At 37.1% G+C, this 23,571-nt stretch overlaps 1 protein-coding gene across 1 annotated transcript in view; it reads right to left on the bottom strand.

The window, feature by feature from the left end:
• The window catches only part of TEX15 (testis expressed 15, meiosis and synapsis associated), a 78,407-nt gene that overhangs the window by 20,334 nt on the left and 34,502 nt on the right, over window positions 1–23,571 (bottom strand). Inside the window, exons 4-7 of the mRNA XM_027962577.2 lie at window positions 15,248–15,413; window positions 6,848–7,085; window positions 4,040–4,186; window positions 2,870–3,032 (exon numbers count right to left, since the gene is read on the bottom strand). Coding sequence (XP_027818378.2) covers window positions 2,870–3,032; window positions 4,040–4,186; window positions 6,848–7,085; window positions 15,248–15,413 — 714 coding nt within the window. The remainder of the gene's footprint in view (window positions 1–2,869; window positions 3,033–4,039; window positions 4,187–6,847; window positions 7,086–15,247; window positions 15,414–23,571) is intronic.

Consider the following 23,571-nt stretch of genomic DNA (forward strand, 5'->3'; position numbering starts at 1 on the left):
ATGTCCCATTCTTTGCGACCCCATGGACTACAGTCCATGGAATTCTCCAGGCCAGAATATTTGAGTGGGTAGCCTTTCCCTTCCCTGGGGGATATTCCCAACCCATGTATCAAACCCAGGTCTCCTGCATTGTGGAGGATTCTTTATCAGCTGAGCCACAAGGGAAGCCCAAGGATACTGGAGTGGGTGTATCCTATTTCTTTTTCAGCAGATCTTCCTGACCCAGGAATTGAACCAGGGTCTCCAACATTGCAGGCAGATTCTTTACCAACTGAGCTATTGGGTACACAGGTAAGCAGTACCATGAAAATACCATTATTAAAATAGACTAACAATGAGAAACTGCTCATGAATAATATATGAAATCATAATCATATCACTGAGAATATATTATTTAGTTTTCACAAAATGTTAAGAAAATAGCTCGGATGAAGATTCCCAAATTATATAACCATTGTGATTATACTTTCAATTATAGTAAGCTATGGTGGAAATGTTCAAAAATAGGGATGAGACTAACAGTATATTATTACATATATTGGAATACATAAAAATATATAGTATCTTCAAAAGATTAATAAAAAGACAATACAATAGACAGCTGGGCAAACTATATGACTAAGAAAATCATGGGTTAAATAAAAATTGTCAACAAATACAAAAAGATGTCGAACCCCACTAAACACACAAGAAGATTCACATTAAAAAACATTTTAAGATTCTGAGGGATAATTAATTTGCCTTTTCAAGATAAAAGCACTCAACTTACTAGGAATAGAAAGGAACTTCCTCTACACGGTAAAGGACATTTTAAAAAACCCCACAGCTAACATGATACTTACTGGGGAAAAATAAACACTTTCCCCCTAAGTTTAGGAACAAGACAAAGATGACCACTCTTACCACTTCTATTTAACATTCTACTGGAGGTTCTAGCCAATGCAATTAGACAAGAAAAAGAAATAAAAGACATCTAGATTGGAAAGGAAGAAGTAAAACTACCTCTATTTGCATATGGACCCTATCTTGCAAATAGAAAATCCCAAGGAAATTACTATTGAGAAAATAACTCTATTTACAAGAGGATCAAAAAGAGTACAATACTTACGAATACATTTAACAAAAGAAGTATAAAACTTATACTCTGAAAACCTCACCTTGTATCCACAAAATGGCTATAATCAAAGTCAGATAATAACAAGTGTTAACAAGAAAGTGGAGAAATTCTAGCCCACATACATTGTTAAGGTAAATGTCAATGGTGCAGCCACTTTGGAAAATAGTCTGGCAGTTCCTTGAATGGTTGATACAGACTTACCCTATGATCACAAGACTCTTAGCTATATACCTAAGAGCAAAGGAAACACATCTACACCTAACCTTGTACAAGAAAGTTCTTAGCACAAATATGCATAATTGCTAAAAGGTGGAAACAACCCAATGGCCATCAACTGATGAATGAATAAACACAATGTAATGTATCTATGTAACAGAATATTATTCCACAAAAAGGAATGAGGTACTGATACATGCTGCAACATGCCTGAGCCCTGAAAACTCTGTTAAGCAAAAGTCACCAGTCACAAAAGGCTACTATTTATGACTTCACTCATATGAAATGGCCAGAATAGGCTTATAGAGACAGAAAGCAGATTGGTGACTGTTTAGGGGTAGTGTGGGACTTGGGGAAAAAGACAAATCATAGCTTTTAATGGGTAAATATTCTCTTTTGAGCTGATAATGATAACATATCCCACTCACTATGCTGGCAGAAACTTTTTAAATTTAATTTTTATTTTATATTGGAGTATAGCTGATTTACAATACTGTGTTAGTTTCAGATATAAAGGAAACTGATTCAGTTATACATATAAATATATCCATTCTTCTTCATATTCTTTTCCCATATAGGTTACTGAGAAGAGTTTCCAGGGCTATACAGTAGGTCATTGCTGATTACCTATTTTATATATATTAATGTATACTTGTTAATCCCAAACTCCTAACTTATCCCTCCCCCTTACCTTTCCCTTTGGTAACCATATGTTTGTTTTTAAATCTGTGAGTCTGGCAGAAATATATATATTTTTAAGTATATCATGCTGGCAATGATAGAGAGTAATTAAGGTAACCTGATGGACTGATATTGAAACTGAAATTCCAATACTTTGACCACCTGATGCGAAGAGCTGACTCATTTGAAAAGATCCTGATGCTGGGAAAGATTGAGGGCAGGAGGAGAAGGGGACAACAGAGGATAAGATGATTGGATGGCATCACCGACTCAATGGACATGGGTTTGGGTGGACTCTGGGAGCTGGTGATGGATAGGGAGGCCTGGTGTGCTGCAGTTCATGGGGTCACAAATAGTCGGACATGACTGAGCGACTGAACTGAACTGAACTGATGCCACCACTTTTGAAAACCATGACATTGTTTCTAGATTAAGTGGTACACTCTTGATGTAGATATATACTCTGTAGAAAAGTTTGCACATATGCACTGAGACACTTTTATGAATGTTTAAAACAGCAACACTTGGAATATGACGAAAACCACAAAATGTCCAAATATACTCAGAGGTATAATGTATAGTCATAAAATTGAATATTATGTGTGTGTGTGTATATATATATATATATATATGAGTGAAATATGGTTATATATATCAACATGGAAGAATCACACAAACGTAATGCTGAGAAAAAGAAGTAACAAAAGTAGTTACAGCATTAATTCTAGACACATAAAATCAAAAACAGGGAAAGCACACCTGTTTTGTTTAGAGATTCATGATGTATTAGAAAATAATATTCAGCAGTAAGACCACCACAGATGCTACTAAAGTAGAAAAATATATGTTTCTTACCAGTTCTCTTAGGAAATCCTGTTGAGAGGGATCTCAAAGATGTCATAAAGTGTCCATTATCTACTTTTTGACCAATAAATTTTACTGTTACTATTGCATATGGAAGACACTGCCTAGGTTTATCTACTGGCTTTGAAAGAATATTATATTCATACAAGTATACCTAAAAGATAAAGAACATTTTTATGATGATTAATTTTTACAGACGTGAATAAGTTTCTATTCTAAAACTCTATTTAACTCCATGTTGCTATTTATTAACCATCTTTCGTATATCTCCCCTCTCCCTGTCTTCTTCAACTCTAGTTTTCTTGAAGATGAATTTTTTTCTCCACAACATATTTTTTCCTTGATAGGCTTTGAATATCAGCAGAAACAGATACAATCTTTATTTAAATAAAAAAGCATTTCTCCATTAAAACTGCAATGCCTTGCATATGCTAGGAACCACTATATTGTATTTCATCTGAGAGGAAAAGCCAACTAGAAAAATAACAATAGCTTAATACATCTTACATGTGGGAGCATATATATATCCTCTAAAATATTCTCATTTAATCATATATATTTGATTATACATAATGATATTTATAATTTAATCTTCTATAAAAGGTTAAAAGTCTATAAAAGGTTAAAAGGTTAGAAAATTACTGTTTAATAATTACTCTACTATCTAATGACTAAAACATAAGCCTTTTCTCCTTTTAGGAAGTACAAAGGATCAGTAAGGTTATTTCAAAGTATCTTTCTTTTGCAAGTTAGGCATTAATATGAAACATTTAAATAAAAGTAGCTACTTGGATCAAAATTAAATGCAAATCTAGAAGCTTCTTTATTAATGTTTTCAGATCACAAATATTAAATCAGCTTTTACTATTTACTTATTTAGGTCATATTATATGGAAAAAGGGTGCCAACAGACTTGGCAAAGTTGCCACAAACCTTTAATTCATAAAAAAAAATGCAGTATCTGTGAAGCAGATATTTTTTGTGTTACCTTGTCATCTTATTGGCTTATTTGGTATTCAGGTCGTATTACATGATCTAAACAAATATGAATGAAGTAAGAGATTTCCACTTAATATTTTGGACAGTTGTTTTAAGAGCTGTATCATACAATGTGAGGCCAGTGACTTTCAAATAGTTAAGTGAATCAAAAAGCTGACATACTGCTGAACTGTAGGCTTGTAGTTCAATGGTATCCTTCAGAGAAGGTGTATTTCTTGACATATGGCAGTCAAAATTAGGAGAAGGATCCAAAGAAACTTTGCTTTTATCTAGTGAAGGCTGAATTTTCTTCACTTTTCCAAAAAGAACCTGGGGAGGAAAAGGTAAAAAGAAAGTCAATAAAGATATACCAGAACATTTTAAACTCTCATATCAGGAAAGTAAAACTAGCTTCTATTTTAAGGAAAGAAATTAGAATGGGGAGATAATTCATGTCCCAGATGAATGGGATGACTTATTAGAATTGTGTCAACTCCTCCCTATATCAAACTCTAAGACTATAGTAACAAAATTAAACAAAAATTTCATAAAATCCATTTACAGAAATGAGTTTTAGTTTAAAAACTTCCCTGGAAGATGAAACAAGAATAACCTACAAAATTTTTGAAAAAAATATCTGAATCAGAAATAATGATGGAACAAGAAAAGTGACACGTACTTCCAGATATTAAGTACTTTTTAAAAGAATACTACCACAAAAATGGCAGAGATGGAAAAAAATGTACAAAGTAAAAAGTCCAGATAAGTCCAAGCAGCTATAAAAATACAGCATAATATTAAAGGCATCATTTGAAACAGATGAAGCAAAACCAGATTATTCACTAAATGGTGTGGACAAGAAAAACATTAAATTTGTCTCTTAATCTACAAACCAAAATAAATACCAAATAAATTAAATATTTAAGTAATATAAACACTGTAGAAAGAAATACAAATATTTATCTGCTCTCAAAGAGAATTTTTTTCTAACCATATTGCCAAAACCCACAAACCGAAACCATGCTTCTTGGTAAAATAGTCCAAAACTTCTGTACATCACAAAAAAAATGATCAAATTGTATTGCAGAAAACAACACAACAGTTGTAAGGCAATTTTCCTCCAGTTAAAAAGTAAATTAAAAAAAATTAGTATAAAAATGTTAAAATCTATGAACCATTAAGTGATAAAAGGTGGGTAAAAGTGCAGTTAATACAAAAACATGTATATATATATACTATTAGACTCTTAGTTTTAACAGAGTTACCATAGTTACCTGAAATGGTAACATTAGAGAAAACTGTATATAGGAACTGTCTATACTATCTTTATAACTTTTCTGTAAATTTAAATTTATTCCAAAATTAAAAGTTTATTAAAAATTTATTTTAAAAAAGAAAGCACTAAGTGATAAAACGTTATACAACGAAAACCCTAGCTCTCAAGATTCACTTTAAGGAATTGATAATGCTGATGAATCAATTAGAAAAACAGAAAAAACAAAAATCTAGCAAAAGTTATTAATAGGCAATTCACTCATTATCAGTGAATACGTGTGGAATGTTAAGCTCAGCAATAACTATGAAAAAGAAAAAGCTGAACTAACAGTGAGAAACTATCACATATTAGACTGGCAAATATTTTTAAAAAAATATAATACACAGAGATAGTAAAGATAAGAGATAATAAACATTTCCCATGCTTTGCACAGGAATGGCAGTTAGTATGACCTTTCTCAGGACAACTGGGCATTACATATCAAAAGCTGTTAAAGTGTACACATACCTGTGACTCCTAACTGGACACATAAGAATTAATCAATTAATTCTTAGCAAATAATCACAGGTGTGTATAAAATGTACCTACATGAATAATCCAAGTACTACTTGAAAATACAAAACAAAACAAAGCAAAAGTAATTTATATCCCAACTTTGAAAAATTTGGTAAAAAATTTATGGTAGTGCTATACAGTGGAATATTATATAGTCATTCAAAATGATATTACAAAAAATATTGAATGGTATGGAAAATGTTGATTTTATAATCAATAAAAAAGTTATACAGTATAAAAGTAGTAATGTATTTTAATGACCATTGTACAATGCATATCCACGAATATGAGCAGAAGACAAAGTATAGATATACAAAAAAATTAAGTATCATTATCAATGGCCTTTTTGGAGCTTCTGAGTATGTTCCAAATTTCCTAAAATCAGTATTCTAATATAAATTATACTTTATGACTTTGATAATACCCAAGATCTAAAAATAACTAAATAATACCAAATGAACCATTGGTTTTATGTGGATGTATACACATCCTAAGTTACATAACTGAGGGTCTTGTCTACCTACTGTGATTTTAGTAGTCTTGGCAAAGCTGCAATTAACCAAAAAGTATATCTTAGCCTACTTGTGTCTGTTGATGCTTACAATTCGACTGTAAGACTGATTTTTTTTTTTCTCAATTTTGAATAACTTCAGACTTTCAAAAAAGTTGCAAAAAATTCAGAGGTCTATATACTTCTAACCCAGTTTTTCCTAATGCTAACATCTTATAAAGATAGTAAAATTATCAAAACAAACTAATTAATATTGTCTAACACTGTTAACTAAAATAAATAGTAGGAGTTTAATAACTTTAGCTAAATCAGAATTATTAATACCAATGTTCTGGAAAAAGACACTGAAAACACTGTGATATTAATTATAGTCTGAACAAAAGAGAGAGAGAAAGAGAATAAAGTCAATTAGAACAAGAATATACATTAGGAAACCAAGATGATAAAGCCTGCCTTTGCTTACTTGAAGATTTTATGCTGCATACCCACTAGAGTCAAAAATAGGGGAAAATTTCAAATGGTGATGATGATGATAACTATTATTTATTTTATACAATGTGAGTTTAAAACAATAATTCATATTGAAAGTAAAATAATGTTTAGGTCAATTAAAGCAAACTGAATATAATAGTTCTTTTGTGCTACCAACCTTAAACATGATAATACTTTCTACAGTAATGCTTCTACTATGAGCATAATTCAAGGCAACATCAATGTGTCTAAATATATAAATTCCAAGAAGAGGGTTTCCTAGTATCCTCAATGAAGATGCTTTGGTACTTATTCCATTGTGATATATCTCTGCCACATCCTTCTGACGAAGTGCTAAAAAGCAGAAATGTTCTTCAAGTTCTCTGCCATGCCTTCCAGTCTCACGCATCTCTGACCTAAAGCAAAACAGTGAATAGTTAAATGAGACCATCAAAAGAATTTTCAAGAAGGCAAATACTTCAAGCTTGCTAAAGACAGAAAACAAAAATTATAATCTAAACTCCTGAAATCTCACCTACATTCCACAAGAACTACTGAAACACTGGTGTATTAGGTAAGGAGTTCTATATGGCTTGCTCAGCAGTAGTAACAGTAGCAACTTCGACACCCGGTGATACAAGCATGGTTCAGTCACTAGGACAGAGCTGTAATTCCAAAAGATTATCAGCAATGGAGAAGCTATAGAATCTAGAAAGTAACGTGTATACCAATCAAAGGAAAACTCCTCTTGAACACCACATGCTACTAATATTTATTATTTCCTGGGACACCACTCACAAATATTAATATTTATATGCAAGAATAATTCACCTTTAACAGTAGACAGCCATGGCAACAAAACACACAGCAAAATTACAAGCAAGACTCACTGATGAGATCATGATCACTTCTGACTTCTCTTTTCCCAGAGATGTCAGCCTTAACTTTCAACTCCACTGTTGTTATTTCCTGCTCCTCTTTTCACCCTGATGTCAGGCTCCATAAACCATTAAGACCTCTATGTTTGATTGTTAAGGTATATTCTTAACAGTCAGAAGAAACTTCTTTCTGTTTTCCTAATTTCTCTTCTGGTTTTTCTTATGATCTAAGTTCAGTTCAGTCAATCAGCTGTGTATGACTCTTTGTGATTCCATGGACTGCAGCACTCCAGGCTTCCCTGGCCATTATCAACTCCCGGAGCTTGCTCAAACTCATGTCCAATGAGTCGGTGATTCCATCCAACCATCTCATCCTCTGTCATCTCCTTCTCCTCCCGCCCTCAATCTTTCCCAGCATCAGGGTCTTTTCCAAATATGTTTTTTGCATCAGGTAGCCAAAGCACTGGAGCTTCAGAATCAGTGCTTCCAATTAACATTCAGGACTGATTTCCTTTAGGATTGACTGATTTGATCTCCTTGCTGTCCAAGGGACTCTCAAGAGTCTTCTCCAACACCAAAGGTCAAAAACATTAATTCTTCGGCCCTCAGCTTTCTTTATGGTCCAACTCTCACATCCATACCATACATGACTACTGGAAAAACCATAGCTTTGACTAGATGGACCTTTGTTGGCAAGGTAATGTCTCTGCTTTTCAATATGCTGTCTAGATTGGTCATAGCTTTTCACCAAGGAGCAAGCGTCTTTTAATTTCATGGCAGCAGTCACCATCTGCAGTGATTTTGGAACCCCCCAGAATAAAATCTCTGTTTCCATTGTTTCCCCATCTATTTCCAAAGAAGTGATGGGACTGGATGCCATGATCTTAGTTTTCTGAATGTTGGGTTTTAAGCCAGCTTTTTCACTCTCCTCTTTCACTTTTATCAAGAGTTCTTTAGAACTTCTTTGCTTTCTGCCATATAGGTGGTGTCATCTGTGTTACTGATATTTCTCCCAGCAATCTTGATTCCTGCTCGTGCTTCATCCAGTCTGGCATTTCTCGTGATGTATTCTGTATATAAGTTAAATAAGCAGGATGACAATATATAGCCTTGACATACTCCTTTCCCAATTTGGAACCAGTCTGTTGTTTCATGTCCAGTTCTAACTATTGCTTTTTGACCTGCACACAGATTTCTCAGGACACAGGTAAGGTAGACTGGTATTCCCATCTCTCTAAGTATTTTCCAGTTTGTTGTGATCCACCTGGAATGTTAGGTCCATGAATCAAGGTAAATTGGAAGTGGTCAAACAGGAGATGGCAAGAGTGAGCATCGACACTTTAGGAGTCAGTGAACTAAAATGGACTGGAATGGGCGAACTTAATTCAAATGAACATTGTATCTACTACTGTGGGCAAGAATCCCTTAGAAGAAATGGAGTAGCACTCAGTCAACAAGAGTGAAATGCAGTTCTTGGGTGCAATCTCAAAAACAACAGAATGATCTTTGTTCGTTTCCAAGCCAAATCATTCAATATCACAGTAATCCAAGTCTATGCCCTGACCAGTAATGCTGAAGAAGCTGAGGTTGAATGGTTCTGTGAAGACCTACAAGATCTTCTAGAACTAACACCCCAAAAAGATATCCTTTTCATCATAGGGGAATGGAATGCAAAAGTAGGAAGTCAAGAGATATCTAGAGTAACAGGCAAATTTGGCCTTAGAGTACAAAATGAAGAAGGGGAAAGGCTAACGGAGCTTTGCCAAGAGAACACACTGGTCATAGCAAACACCCTCTTCCAACAACACAAGAGAAGACTGCACACATGGACATCACCAGATGGTCAACACCAAAATCAGATTGATTATATTCTTTACAGCCAAAGATGGAGAAGCTCTATACAGGCAGCAAAAGCAAGACCAAGAACTGACTGTGGCTCAGATCATGAGCTCCTTAATGCAAAATTCAGACTTAAACTGAAGAAAGTAGGGAAAACCACTAGACCATTCAGGTAGGACCTAAATCAAATCCCTTATGATTATTCAGTGGAAGTGACAAAGAGATTCAAGGGATTATATCTGATAAAGTGCCTGAAGAACTATGGACAGAGACTCATGACATTATACAGGAGGCAGTGATCAAGAACATCCCCAAGAAAAAGAAATGCAAAAATGCAAAATGGTTGTCTGAGAAGGCCTTAAAAATAGCTGAGAAAAGAAGAGAAGGGAGAGGCAAAGGAGAAAAGGAAAGATATCCATTTGAATGCAGAGTTCGAAAGAATAGCAAGGAGAGATAAGAAAGCCTTCCTCAGTGAACAATGCAAAGAAATAGAGGAAAACAATAGAATGGGAAAGACTAGAGATCTCTTCCAGAAAATTAGAGAGACCAAGGGAACATTTCATGCAAAGATGGGCACAATGAAGGACAGAAATGGTATAGACCTAACAGAAGCTGAAAATATTAAGAGGAGGTGGCAAGAATACACAAAAGAACTTAACAGAAAAGATCTTCATGACCCAGATAACCATGATGCTGTGATCATTCACCTAGAGCCAGACATCCTGGAGCGCGAAGTCAAGTTGGCCTTAGCAAGCATCAATACGAACAAAGCTAGTGGAGGTGATGGAATTCCAGCTGAGGTATTCAAATCCTAAATGATGATGCTGTGAAAGTGCTACACTCAGTATGCCAGCAAATTTGGAAAACTCAGCTATGGCCACAGGACTGGAAAAGGTCAGTTTTCATTCCAATTCCAAAGAAAGGCAATGCTAAAGAATATTCAAACTACTGCACAATTGCATTTATCTCACATACTAGCAAAGTAATGCTGAAAATTCTCCAAGCGAAGCTTCAACAGTATGTGAACCAAGAACTTCCAGATGTTCAAGCTGGATTTAGAAAAGGGAGAGGAACCAGAGATCAAACTGTCAACATCTGTTGGATCATCAAAAAAGCAAGAGAGTTCCAGAAAAACATCTACTTCTGCTTTACTGATTATGCCAAAGCCTTTGACTGTGTGGATCACAACAATTTGTGGGAAATTCTTAAAGAGATGGGAATACCAGACCACCTGACCTGCCTCCTGAGAAATCTGTATGCAGTCAAGAAGCAACAGTTAAAACTGGACATGCAACAATGGACTGGTTCCAAATGGGAAAGGAGTACGTCAAGGCTGTATACTGTCACCCTGCTTATTTAACTAACATGCAGAGTACATCATGAGAAACACTGGGCTGGATGAAGCACAAGCTGGGATCAAGATTGCCAGGAGAAATATCAATAATCTCAGATATGCAGGTGATACCACCCATATGGCAGAAAGCAAAGAGGAATTAAAGAGCCTCTTAATGAAAGTGAAGAGGAGAGTGAAAAATCTGGCTTAAAGCTCAACATTCAGCAAACGAAGATCATGGCATCCGGTCCCATCACTTTATTGCAAATAGATGGGGAAACAGTGGAAACAGTGACAGACTTTATTTTCTTAGGCTCCAAAATCACTGCAGATGGTGACTGCAGCCATGAAATTAAAGGACGCTTGCTCCTTGGAAGAAAAGTTGTGACCAACCTAGACAGCATATTAAAAAGCAGAGACATTACTTTGCCGACAAAGGTCCATCTAGTCAAAGCCATGGCTTTTCCAGTAGTCATGTATGGATGTGAGAGTTGGACCATAAAGAAAGCTGAGTGCTGAAGAATTGATGCTTTTGAACTGTAGTGTTGGAGAAGACTCTTGAGAGTCCCTTGGACAGCAAGGAGATCAAATCAGTCAATCCTAAAGGAAATCAGTCCTGAATATTTATTGGTAGGACTGATGCTGAAGATCAAGCTCCAATACTTTGGTCACCTATGCAAAGAACTGACTCATTGGAAAAGACCCTGATGCTGGGAAAGATTGAAGGTAGGAGGAGAAGGGGATGACGGAGGATGAGATAGTTGGATAGCATCACCGACTCAATGAACATGAGTTTGAGCAAAGCTCTGGGAGTTGGTGATGGACAGGGAAGCCTGGCATGCTGCAGTCCATGGGTTGCAAAGAGTCGGACACAACTGAGCAACTGAACTGAAATGAATATACTGGCAAAGCCAGGGCATATACTGATGCCAGAAATGAGAAGAAAGGCAGGGACTACCCAGCAGCCACACAGCAAGAGACTGTATTTCCCAGTGACCTGCTCTACAAATGACCCTGACAACTTTCACCACCAAAGAAACCAAAAGCCAGCACAGATTTGCCTGGACCCCTGCAAATTTCACCAGGTTGTCCACAAGTATTCTCAGTTGCTGATGCCTGTCTCCCGAGTCCCTTCCCACCCTCTCCTCTCTTGGATCCCCGACCAGCAGCCAGTCTGTGCCTCTTCTACTGCAGAAGTGACCCACCACCATGAACTGACACCCACAACCACACAGGTGCCTGGGACTAGTCCCTCTAAGTGTGTACTTACAACTGTCACCAACCTAAATTGCTGTGTGAGCACCATGGTGAGACCCTGCTGAAAGCCAGGGCCCCCCAGGAGCATGTGGGTCCAGATCCAGCCCTGTCTTGAGACACTGACCTGCACCTCTAAGCTCACCTGCAGCTAGCCCCTCCAGCTATGCACCTGGAAACCTCTGGTCCCCATCACTGGCCTCCTCAGCTATGTGTCTGTGGCAAGATCCAGTAGTCACAGTGCTGCATACCAACAGCCAGGACCCCCACAGACGTCAGCACCCCTGCCACTGGCACTTGCCTTGATATCAGCTGTGGCCGCCAGGGCTACACGTGTGTTTATAACCAGCTTTATCACCACACAGGTACCTGTACCTGGCCCGTGTGGCCGAGAGTGTGCACACCAGGCAGCTTGGCCCACTACTGCTGCTTGCTCTGGTGCTCTCCCTCGTTTACGACAAGGAGGTGTCACTGAGAACCCCAACAGTCCTTGGAGCCTCTGCAGACGCCTGGCAGTGCTTTCCAAAGATCACACAGTTGTCAATGTTGTGGATCCCAATGGCTTAATCCAATGAGTTACACCACAATCCCCAAGACATGGAGCCACACACGCCCCTTCACAGGGAACTCTGCACCATTAACCCAGTGTCACAGCAATCTTCAGCATGTCCCCACCCACAGGGGAATAGGTCTTTTCTAGCAAAGTCAGTCCATAAAGTCTTTTCTTCAGCATGCAGACACCTAAGCAAGGATACAGGATTGTGGAGAGTCAGGGAAACAAGACTCCACTGAAGGAATACAGTAAACCTCCAGGAACTGATCCTCCCAAAATGGACAGAGAGGATTTACCCCTTTTTCCAGGGTGTCACTGGCCCAAACTGATTTAGTTTTACTTCATCTTGGAACCAATCATTGATATAGTAAATGAAATTAAGCATGGGTGGTTCAGTCCGCTCATCTGGGGTGGAATGTAAACTGAGATGCCGAGTACAAATTCAACCTCATTGTCAAGATAGGTACTGACGATCTTTAAAATGATACCCTTTCACGAAAATCTGAAATGTTTAAAGGAGAGTTATCTTAAAACAAAAAGGGGTCAAACTGATACAAATAGGGCAATATAAACTTAAGAACTGAATTCAGTTCTCTATTATCCACTGAGACCAGTTAAAGTTCTTAACTTTTCAAAACACCTCTCAAGACTCTTAGGAAGAGGAGAAAACATTCATTTTCCTCTGAGGGTGATAAAATGAAGAACTGACTCATCTGAAAAGACCCTGATGCTGGGAAGATTAAAGGCGGGAGGAGAAGGGGACAACAGAGGATGAAATGGTTGGATGGCATCACCAACTCAATGGACATGAGTTTGAGTAAGCTCTGGGAGTTGGTGATGGAAGGGAAGCCTGGCATGTTGCAATCCATGGGGTCACAGTCAGACACAACTGAGCAACTGAACTGAACTGAACTGAATTAAATACATTTTCTGACACAGTAGGCACTGAAATGCTCAATGAGTGACTGAATACACATATATTTAGATGATTAACATGTTCCTGCTGACTTCACACTTAAGAAGTAGTAGATGCAATGTGGATGAGAAATGGAGACTGGTGCATTTTTGGAACTACTTGCTTTTGATAAGATAGAGATTATAAACTCCTCTAAGGGGAACAACAAAAAGAAAAGCTAGAGGCAGTCAATGTTATTAACACTTTCTCTTTTTATCTGTCTATCCTATTTTTCTCTTCCACTAACCATTCTGGTATTTCCTTTTAAGAAAAAAAAACCTATGCCTTAAGGCTACTTAAGGGTATCTTCTAGCATCACTCATTTAAAATGATGACATTAAAATGTAGCTTAATTTAACAATTAATTGCCCACTGTGTTGCCAGACTCAGTTCCATACAATGGACACAAAAACAAGTAAGATAAAACTCATAATGTAGTAAGGAAATCAGACAAAACCAATATAAAATGAGTATCAAATACTACAGGATATAAATGAGTTCGTCTAATTGGGCAAATACATAAATCCTACACCTATTAGTCATTTAGAATGTTCTGTTAGGTCTTGTATAGTTGGGGAGATGTTTTAACTCTTTTGTAATGTTAAAAGGGAGAAATAAATGGTTGAAATGAAGTATTAGGGGGGATTGTGAAAAAGGACACAAATTAAAATGCCTAATATAACTCAAATCAAGGAACAATGCAAGAATTAATTTTTGATCAAACCATTATTTCAATCTGGAGGGGGCAGCATATAGTCAGTCCATTCTACTTTTGCTCAAAAGTGTGGTTTTTAGGAAAGACTATGCCATGAACTAATTCTGTCATTTCTATCCATTCTCCCAAACTGATACCAAGTTGGGTAGCATGTTTGAGTCAAGAAGAACTCATTCTAAAACAAAATAAAGAGATCAAACACATTCTGAAATGAGTTCTCAATGTGAATCCATCAAGCTACAGTTAGGTTCTAACTTAAAATGCAAAATGGTGAAGGAAGCAAGTTCAGGAAATGAAAATGCTGAACCGTGTTCACACAAGATCTGTACCTATAAATACAAAATGTTTACAATGAGAACTTCCCATGTGCTATTATTTTTTCTTATCAAAATTACCTAATGGAATGTGTCTTTCCTCAAAACAGAAGGGGCACTTTTTTTTTCTTTTGGTCCTGCTATGCGGCATGTGGGATCTAGTTCCCCGACCCGGGATCGAATCAGTGCCCTCTGCGCTGGGACCACAGAGTCTTAACCAGTGGACCGCCAGGGAAGTCGGAGAATGGGTACTTTCTAAAAGTTAAGTGTCAGAAATTGTGGCTCTAGTGGGATAGTTGGAAACAGCCAGATACAACTGTGCCAGATTAAAACATCAACTCAGTCTCTGAAGGACTGAATCAAGAAAAAAAGGTACATTCTAAATACTTTAATGCTGTTTTATATTATGTAAGAGGCACAAGGCATCTACAAAATGCTGTTTAATTAACGTGCTGATGTTATGCTTCTGAAAAATTTACGAAGATTAAAAAATTAGAAGGGTGTGTCTGAAACCTGGCTACAATAACGTATAAAACTTACTAATCAAATCTCACATGTACCTCTTTACTGTTACAAAAAGCTATGAGATGGCAACAAAATAATGAATAAAACACTTCTGTACTTATTTTCTTGGTAACACTTATAAAATCTCAAATGGCAGAAATAAAAAATTTGTATAAACACCTCACAGAAAAAGCAAACAAAATCTCAAACATCTTTAGGTCACAGTAACTTACCTCTTAGAAGTAAAATTTTTTTCTAGACCCTCATTGTGAATCAGTTTTGTATCCCCAAACTGCCATGAAGACTGTAGGTCAGTGCTTACATCAAGCCGGCACTCGTTGAGAGTATCATGTATGAAACTATACTCTCTAGTATTGGTGTAACAAGGTGACAAGTAAACTAAAAATAAAGAAAAGGGTAAGCGGTTATTTGTGTTTAAAATGACATCATTGTAGGATAGTTAGGGTCTTTGGGAAGGTCATGTACACATCGCTATATTTAAAATGGATAACCAACAAAGACCTATTAGACAGTACATGAAACTCTGCTGAATGTTATGTGCTAGCCTGGATGGGAGAGGGGTTGGGGGATGAATGGATGCATGTATATGTATGGCTAAGACCCTACATTGTTCACCTGAAACTACACTGCTAATTGGCTATACCGCAATACAAAATGTTTTTGGTGTCATAAAAAAGAAAATAACATCATTGTACATCCGCACAATGACAACTATAGATATGTATAAGACACAACAAGTACTTGGAAATTTCATTAACATCTGGAGGCATTTATATTTAAGACTTTATAACAGTAATACAGACTTCCTATACTCAGTATAAATGAAAATAGGAACCTTGTCTTACTCCACTTACCTACTGGGAGTTCTTAAAAGCTGACACAGATATACTAGATGGTATATAGGTGACTCATTTTCAACTTAAGATGTACAGGCTCTACAACATACATTATTACACAAACCACATTTGTTGTATTTTCCCCAAATAAGGCAACCTATATACTAGTAAACTATTTGGTTATTTTGACTTGCAATAATATCAGAACATCTTTGTTAACTCTCGACTGATATGGTGGCATGAGTCTTTTGGGGGATAGTGAGCAATGTTTTAAGCATTGTTATATTAAGTAGATGCATTAAAGAATCAAAACCCTTAAGGAAAAGGACCCAGAGGAAATTGGGGAATACAGCTGATTCTTGTTATTTGTGGAAGTTACAGTATATTAAAGTTGCTGCCAACCTTGAATCAGTGAATACTGAACTATTAATATTAGTCTTAGTAGAAATACAGGGTTAGGTTCCTGTAGGCCTCTGGTGACATTTTTGATAACTGGAATGCCATGTGCAGTAAGCTTGCCTGCCAACATTCTCTGTAAAACGAGCCAATCTCATTGGAAACTTGCCACATAACCTTTTCCTGTAAAACACTTAGCAGGTGTCTTTGAAATTCTTCCCCAGTAGAACTTGCCTGCATCCATTATCGCCTTCTGAAACGTGGGAGCCAGCAAGCTCTAGCCAAGAAGGGCTTAACATTCTCCTGACCCTTGGTGCCATGATCAAATGTCTCTTTGGCTTTTCACCTTCCAACAATGCTGCCTACAAGCTTTTTACTGGTGGTCATCTCATGAATCTACAAATGTAGATTCCATTCTCTCCCCAGGAAAGGTACTCAAATGTTCCTTCAACACTTTCTGGAGAGGCTTGATGTACAAGTTGGTGAATTTTGTTTTCCTTTTTCTGAATGTGCCATATTTTTAGCCAATAGTCCTGTAACTTTATGTCACAGTGTAGCTTATGTAACATGCATTTTCTCTGCAAGGCACATCATAGACCTCTTGAGCTTAGGAACACTAGACAGCATTTCTAGTGTTAAAATGGGAGGCCATTTTAAACGGTGACATCACCAATAAAAACGCAAACAACACAGCACTAAGCAGGTGATGAAATGGACACTTAATTATAAGATGACAGCTGGAATAAGATGCGGAGCACTGTCTCATCTGGATACAAAAGTGCACCAAGTGACTCAAATTTTTCACCATTCTGCATATGCCTGCAAATGACTGAAAGTGCTGCTGCTGAGTACCGGTGCTGAGGTTACAAACACATTTTAGCAAGTAGGAGAATTTGAAAATATGGCAAATACAGAATCTGTGAATAATGAGGATCAGTGATATATATAACTTAAGGCAATTTCTGTATACATGAATCTAACATAAACAATGGTCCTCTGTATTAACAGGATAAGACAGTGGCAAAACTAACACAAAATACTACAAACCTCTGTTTTTCTGAAACAACTTATTCTTCACCTCCTTTCCATTTAATTTGCACTTTAATATTTGTAACAATTCATTACAAAATTTGGTCATTTCATAAGATATATGACTTTGGGCATGTGTGCTTGTGTCTAACTTATGTTGAAGTGAATATAGATCATATGACATTTTTATAGAGGCTCTCTATATATACCCTTAGCCCAAACTCCCCAGTGTAAACACTTCATGCAACTATAATGAAATATGAAAACCAGAAAAATAATATTGGTATAATACACAGATCTCATTAATATTTTACTAGTTTTATGTGCAGTTACGTGTGTGGGGGTAGTTCTACACAATTTTATCACATGTGTAGATTCATGTAACAACCACTATAATCAAGATACACAACCATTCCATCACCACAAAGATCATTCTTATTGTACCCCTTTACATATAGGAATACTGATAACCTTATTCCTCCTCTCTGCCTCTAAATCCTAGAACTACCAATCTGTTCTCCATCTCTATGCTTTCATCATTTCAAGAATGTTTTGTAAATAAAGTTCCATTTACAATTAATATTTACAACCTATGGAGACTGGCTTTTTAAATTCAGCATATTGCTTTTGAGATTCAATTAAGCTGCTGATACAGTAAATCTTTTTTTTAACTTGCTAAGTATCCTACAGTATTGATGCATCATACTTTAACCATTTACTCAATGGAAATCAGGGTGATTAACAATTTTTGGCTACTACAAATAAAGCTGCTATAAACATTTCCATATAGGTTTTAGTGTGGACATAAGCATCCATTTCTCTGGGATAAATGCCTCGAAGTACAACAGCAGGGTCATATGGTAGTTGTATGTTTAGTTTTTCAAGAAACCATTAGAACTTTTTCAAAAAGTGGCTGAACTATCTTACGCTTGCATTGGTTGCATGACTGATCTGGCTTCTCCTATTCTTCCTAGCTTTTGGCATTGCTATTCTTACAAGAATAAAGGGAGCCCCTATTGTGGTTTTCATTAGCATTTTGTTAATGGCTAAGATATTGAATATCATTTTTTTGCTTATTTGCCAATATACATTCTCTTTAGTGAAATGACTATTCATGTCTTTTTCCTGTTTTCTGGTTGATTCCACTTTATGATTCATCTAGCCCAGCATTTTGCATTCTATACTCTGCATATAAGTTAAATAAACAGGGTGAAAATATACAGCATTGATCTCCTCCTTTCCCAATTCTGAACTAGTCTGTTGTTCCATGTCCAGTTCTAACTGTTGCTTCTTGACCTGCCTACAGGCTTCTCAGGAGGTGGGCAAGGTAGTCTAGTATTCTCAACTGTTAAGAATTTTGCACAGTTTGTTGTTATCCACACAGTCAGAGGCTTTAGTGTACTCAATGAAGGAGATGTTTTTCTGGAACTCTCTTGCTTTTTCAGTGATCCAAAGGATGTTGGCAATTTGCTCTCTGGCTCCTCTGCCATTTCTAAATCCAGTTTGTATATCTGGAAGTACTTGGTCATGTACTATTGAAGCCTAGCTTGAAGGATTTTGAGCGTTACCTTGCTAACATGTGAAACGAGCTCAACTGTGCAGCAGTTTGAGCATTCTTTGGCATTGTCCTTCTTTGGGACTGGAATGAAAACTGACCTTTTCCAGTCCTGTGGCCACAGGTTTTCCAAATTTGCTGGTGTACTGAGTACAGCATGTTCACAGCATCATCTTTTAGGATCTGAAATAGCTCAGCTGTGATTTCATCACCTTCACTAGGTTCATCCTAAGGCCTACTTCGTTTCACACTCCAGGATGTCTGGCTCTAGGTGAGTGATTATCTGGGTCACTAAGACCTGTTTTGTACAGTTCTTCTGTGCATTCTTCCCACCTCTTCTTAATATCTTCTGCTTCTGTTATGCCCATACCGCTTCTGTCCTTTATTGTGCCCATCTTTGCAAGAAATGTTCCCTTGGTATCTCTTGGTATTTTCTTGAAGGGATCTCTAGTCTTTTCCATTCAACTGTTTTCCTCTATTTCTTTGCATTGTTCACTTTAGAAGGCTTTCTTATCTCTCCTTGCTATTCTTTGGAACTCTGCATTCAAATAGGTATATCTTTCCTTTTTTCCTTTGTCTTTTGCTTCTCTTCTTTTCTCAGCTATCTGTAAAGCCTCCTCAAGGAACCATTTTCCCTTCTTGCATTTCTTTTTCTTGGGGATGGTTTTGGTCACCGCCTCCTGTACAGTGCTATGAACCTCCATCCATAGTTCTTCAGGCACTCTATCAGACCTAACTAATCCCTTAAATCTATTTCTCACTTTCACTGTATAATCATAAGGGATTTGACTGAGGTCATACCTGAATGGCCTAGTGGTTTTCTCTACTTTCTTTTAAGTCTGAATTTTCCAATAAGGAGCTCATGATCTGAAGTCACAATCAGCTTCAGGTCTTTTTTTTTTTTTTTTTTGCTAACTGTATAGAGCCTCTTCAGCTTCAGCTGCAAAGAATATAATCAATCTGATTTCAGTATTGATCATCTGGTGATGTCCATGTGTAGAGTCACCTGTTGGGTTGTTGGAAGAGGGTGTTTGCTACGACCTGTTTATTTTTTTGGCAAAACTCCATTAGCCTTTGCCCTGCTTCATTTTGTACTCCAAGGCCATATTTGTCTGTTACTCCAGGTGTGGCTTTCTACTTTAGCATTTTAATGATTTTAATGAAATTTTAAATTTTAGCATTTTAATGAAAAGAAAATTGTGCGTGCACGTGTGTGTGTGTGTGTGTGTGTTAGTTCTAGAAGGTCTTACAGGTCTTCACAGAACTGTTTGACTTGAGCTTCTTCAGCATTAACAGTTTGGGGCACTGTGGTGTTGAATGTGGATTACTGTGATGTTGAATGGTTTGCCTTTGAAACAAATAGAGATCACTGCGTCGTTTTTGAGACTGCACTCAAGGACTGCATTTTGGACTCTTCTGTTGACTCTGAGGGCTACTTCATTTCTTCTCAGGGATTCTTGCCCACAATAGTAGATATAATGATCATCTGAATTAAATTTGCTCATTCCCATCCATGTTAGTTCACTGATTCCTAAAATGTTGACATGCACTCTTGACATCTCCTGTTTGACCACATCCAATTTACCTTGATTCATGAACCTAACACTCCATGTTCCTATGCAATACTGTTCTTTATAGCACTGAACTTTACTCTCAACACCACTGTGATAGTTGCCTGACTCCTTGCAACCCCATGGACTGCAGCCCGCCAGGCTCCTCTGTCCATGGTATTTTCCAGGCAAGGATACTGGAGTGGTTTGCCATTTCCTTCTCCAGGTGATCTTCCTTCTCCAGGGATTGAACCCAGGTCTCCTGCACTGCAGGCAGATTTTTTTTTTTACCAACTGAGCTACCAGGGAAGCCCATCCACAACTAGGCATCGTTGGCTTTGACTGAGCCTCTTCATTCTTTCTGGAGCCTATTTCTCCACTCTTTACCAGTAACATACTGGATACCTACTGACCTGGGGGGAGGGGGGGGCGCATCTTCCAGTGTCGTATCTTTTTGCCTTTTCATACTTCTCATGGGATTCTCAAGGCAAGAATACTGAAGTGGTTTGCCATTCCCATCTCTAGTGGACCACGTTTTGTCAGAACTCTCCACCATGACCCATCCATTCTGGGTGGCGCTGCACAGCACAGCTCATAATTTCATTGAGTTACACAATGCTGTGGTCCATGTGATCATTTGGTTGGTTTTCTGGGACTGTGGTTTTCCTTCTGGAGGTTAGCTATATGTATTTTTTACTTTTTTTTTTTCCAATCAAGCTGAGTCCTGTATTCCTAGAGTGCTGAGTCTTTATCATGAATGTTGCTTTCTGTCAAGTTCTTTCTGCATAACTTTTATATGATCATGTGATTGTTATTTCTTGTCTTGTGAATACAGATTGACTTTCAGATACCAAACCAGTCTTGTATCCCTTGAACAAAACTCCCTTGGTTACAATATATAATTCATTTTATACATTGCTGAATACTACTTCTTTATATTTTGTATAGAATTTGTGTGTTAAGGTTCGTGATGGGTATTGGTCTGTAGTTTTCTTTTTTTGTATTACATTTGTTTAGCTTTGGTACCAGGATACATACTGCTGCTAAGTCGCCTCAGTTGTGTCCGACTCTGTGTGACCCCATAGATGGCAGCCCACCAGGCTGCCCCGTCCCTGGGACTCTCCAGGCAAGAACACTGGAGTGGGTTGCCATTTCCCTCTCCAATGCAAGAAAGTGAAAAGTGAAAGTGAAGTCAGTCAGTCGTATCCGACTCTTAGCGACCCCATGGACTGCAGCCTACCAGGCTCCTCCATCCATGGGATTTTCCAGGCAAGAGTACTGGAGTGGGGTGCCATTGCCTTCTCCAGGATAACACTATACTAATAGTTATTCTTTCCTCTTCTATTTTATAGAAAAAATTGTAAAGGATTTGTATTAGCTCCTTTCTTTAATGTTGACTAGAATTCTCCAGTGAAACCATCTGGGCCTGGGGATTTCTTTTCCAACAGATTTTTTTCAACTATGAATTCAATTTCTATAATACAGACATATCTTGGAGACGTTGTGTGTTCAGCTCCAGACTACCACAACAAAGTCTATTAAGTATGTAGTAGCTTTATGTTTAAAAAACAATTTATATAACCTTGATTTTAAATACTTTATTGCTGAAAAAAAATGCTAACAATCATTTGGGCCTTCAGTGAATCATAATCTTTTTGCAACAGTAACATCAAAGATCACTAACAAATGTAACAGCAGAGAAGTTTGAAATACTGTGAAAATTACAAAAATTTGATACAGAGACACAAAGTGACTGATTACTGTTGGAAAATAGGCATCAACAGACTTGCCTGATACAGTGCTGCCACAAACCTTCAATCTGTAAAAAACACAGTATCTGTGAAGAGCAACAAAATGAAGAATGCCTGTAGTTATAAGGCTATTAAATGATCTATTTAGTACTGTGTGAGTTTTGATAATTTGTACTTTTTAACAAACTGGCCCCTTTCATCTAAGTTGTAAAGTTCATGCGCTTAGATCTATTCATAATACTCTCTTCTTATGCTTCCAATTCTGTGGCTCATAGTGATACACTGTTGTCATTTCTGAGAGGTGTAGTTTGTGTCTTTTTTGTCAGTCTCACTACAGGTTTATCAACTTCTCTTTTTATCTTTGCAACCACCTTCTTAATTTCATTTTTTTTCTTTGTGCTAGTTATGGGCTTATCCTGTTACTCTCCTTCTAGTTCCTTAAGAAGGAAACTTAGAGTACTTGTTTGAAACCTATTTTCTAATGGAAGTATTTAGTGTTATAAGTTTGTCAGTCATGATTCAGTTGTTCCCCTCAAATTTTGATGTTTGATCTCCTTTTTTATTCAATCCAATATATTTCTGAAATCTCATGAATATTTAGAAATGTATTGTTTACTTTCCACATGTTCAAAGACTTATCTAATGCTTTCTATCATTAATTTCTAGATTATTTGACTTCTGCTGCTGCTAAGTCACTTCAGTCGTGTCCGACTCTGTGCGAGCCCATAGATGGCAGCCCACCAGGCTCCCCTGTCCCTGGGATTCTCCAGGCAAGAACACTGGAGTGGGTTGCCATTTCCTTCTCCAATGCATCTGTTCTTTTAAATATGTTGAAATGTGTCTCATGGCACAACACATCGTCTATCTTGATGAGCATCAAATTAGTTCTTGAAAAGAATGTCTGTTCTACTGTTGTTGTGTAGAGTATAATGTCATAATAATGTGCAAATGTCAGTCAGATCTTGTTAGTTGACAGAGTTAAGTTCTTCTATATCTTCACTGATCTTTTTGTCTCTGCAGTTCTACTGGTTGTTGAGAGAGGTGTACTGAAATCACCAACTGCCATTCCAGACTTGCCCATTTTCCCTTTAGTTCTATCAGTGCTGCTTCATGGCATCTGAAGCTTTGTTATTTAGGGATACATATTTAGGACTCCTGCATCTTACTAGTGGATTTATGCAATATCCCCTTCTGTTCCTGGAATTTTCATTCCTCTGAAGTCTACTGGTATAAATAGCCACTCTGCTTTATTCTGATTGTTTGCATGGCTTATCTTTCTCTATACACTTACTTTAAACCAACTTATATCCCTATATTTAAAGTGCATTTGTCAACAGTCTATAGTTGGGTCATGGATTTTTTTTTCAATCCATTGTGTAAACGTCTTAACTGGTATGAGATAAATTATACTTAATATAA

This window comes from Ovis aries, chromosome 26 (genome assembly GCF_016772045.2).
Source record: "Ovis aries strain OAR_USU_Benz2616 breed Rambouillet chromosome 26, ARS-UI_Ramb_v3.0, whole genome shotgun sequence".
NCBI lineage: Eukaryota > Metazoa > Chordata > Mammalia > Artiodactyla > Bovidae > Ovis > Ovis aries.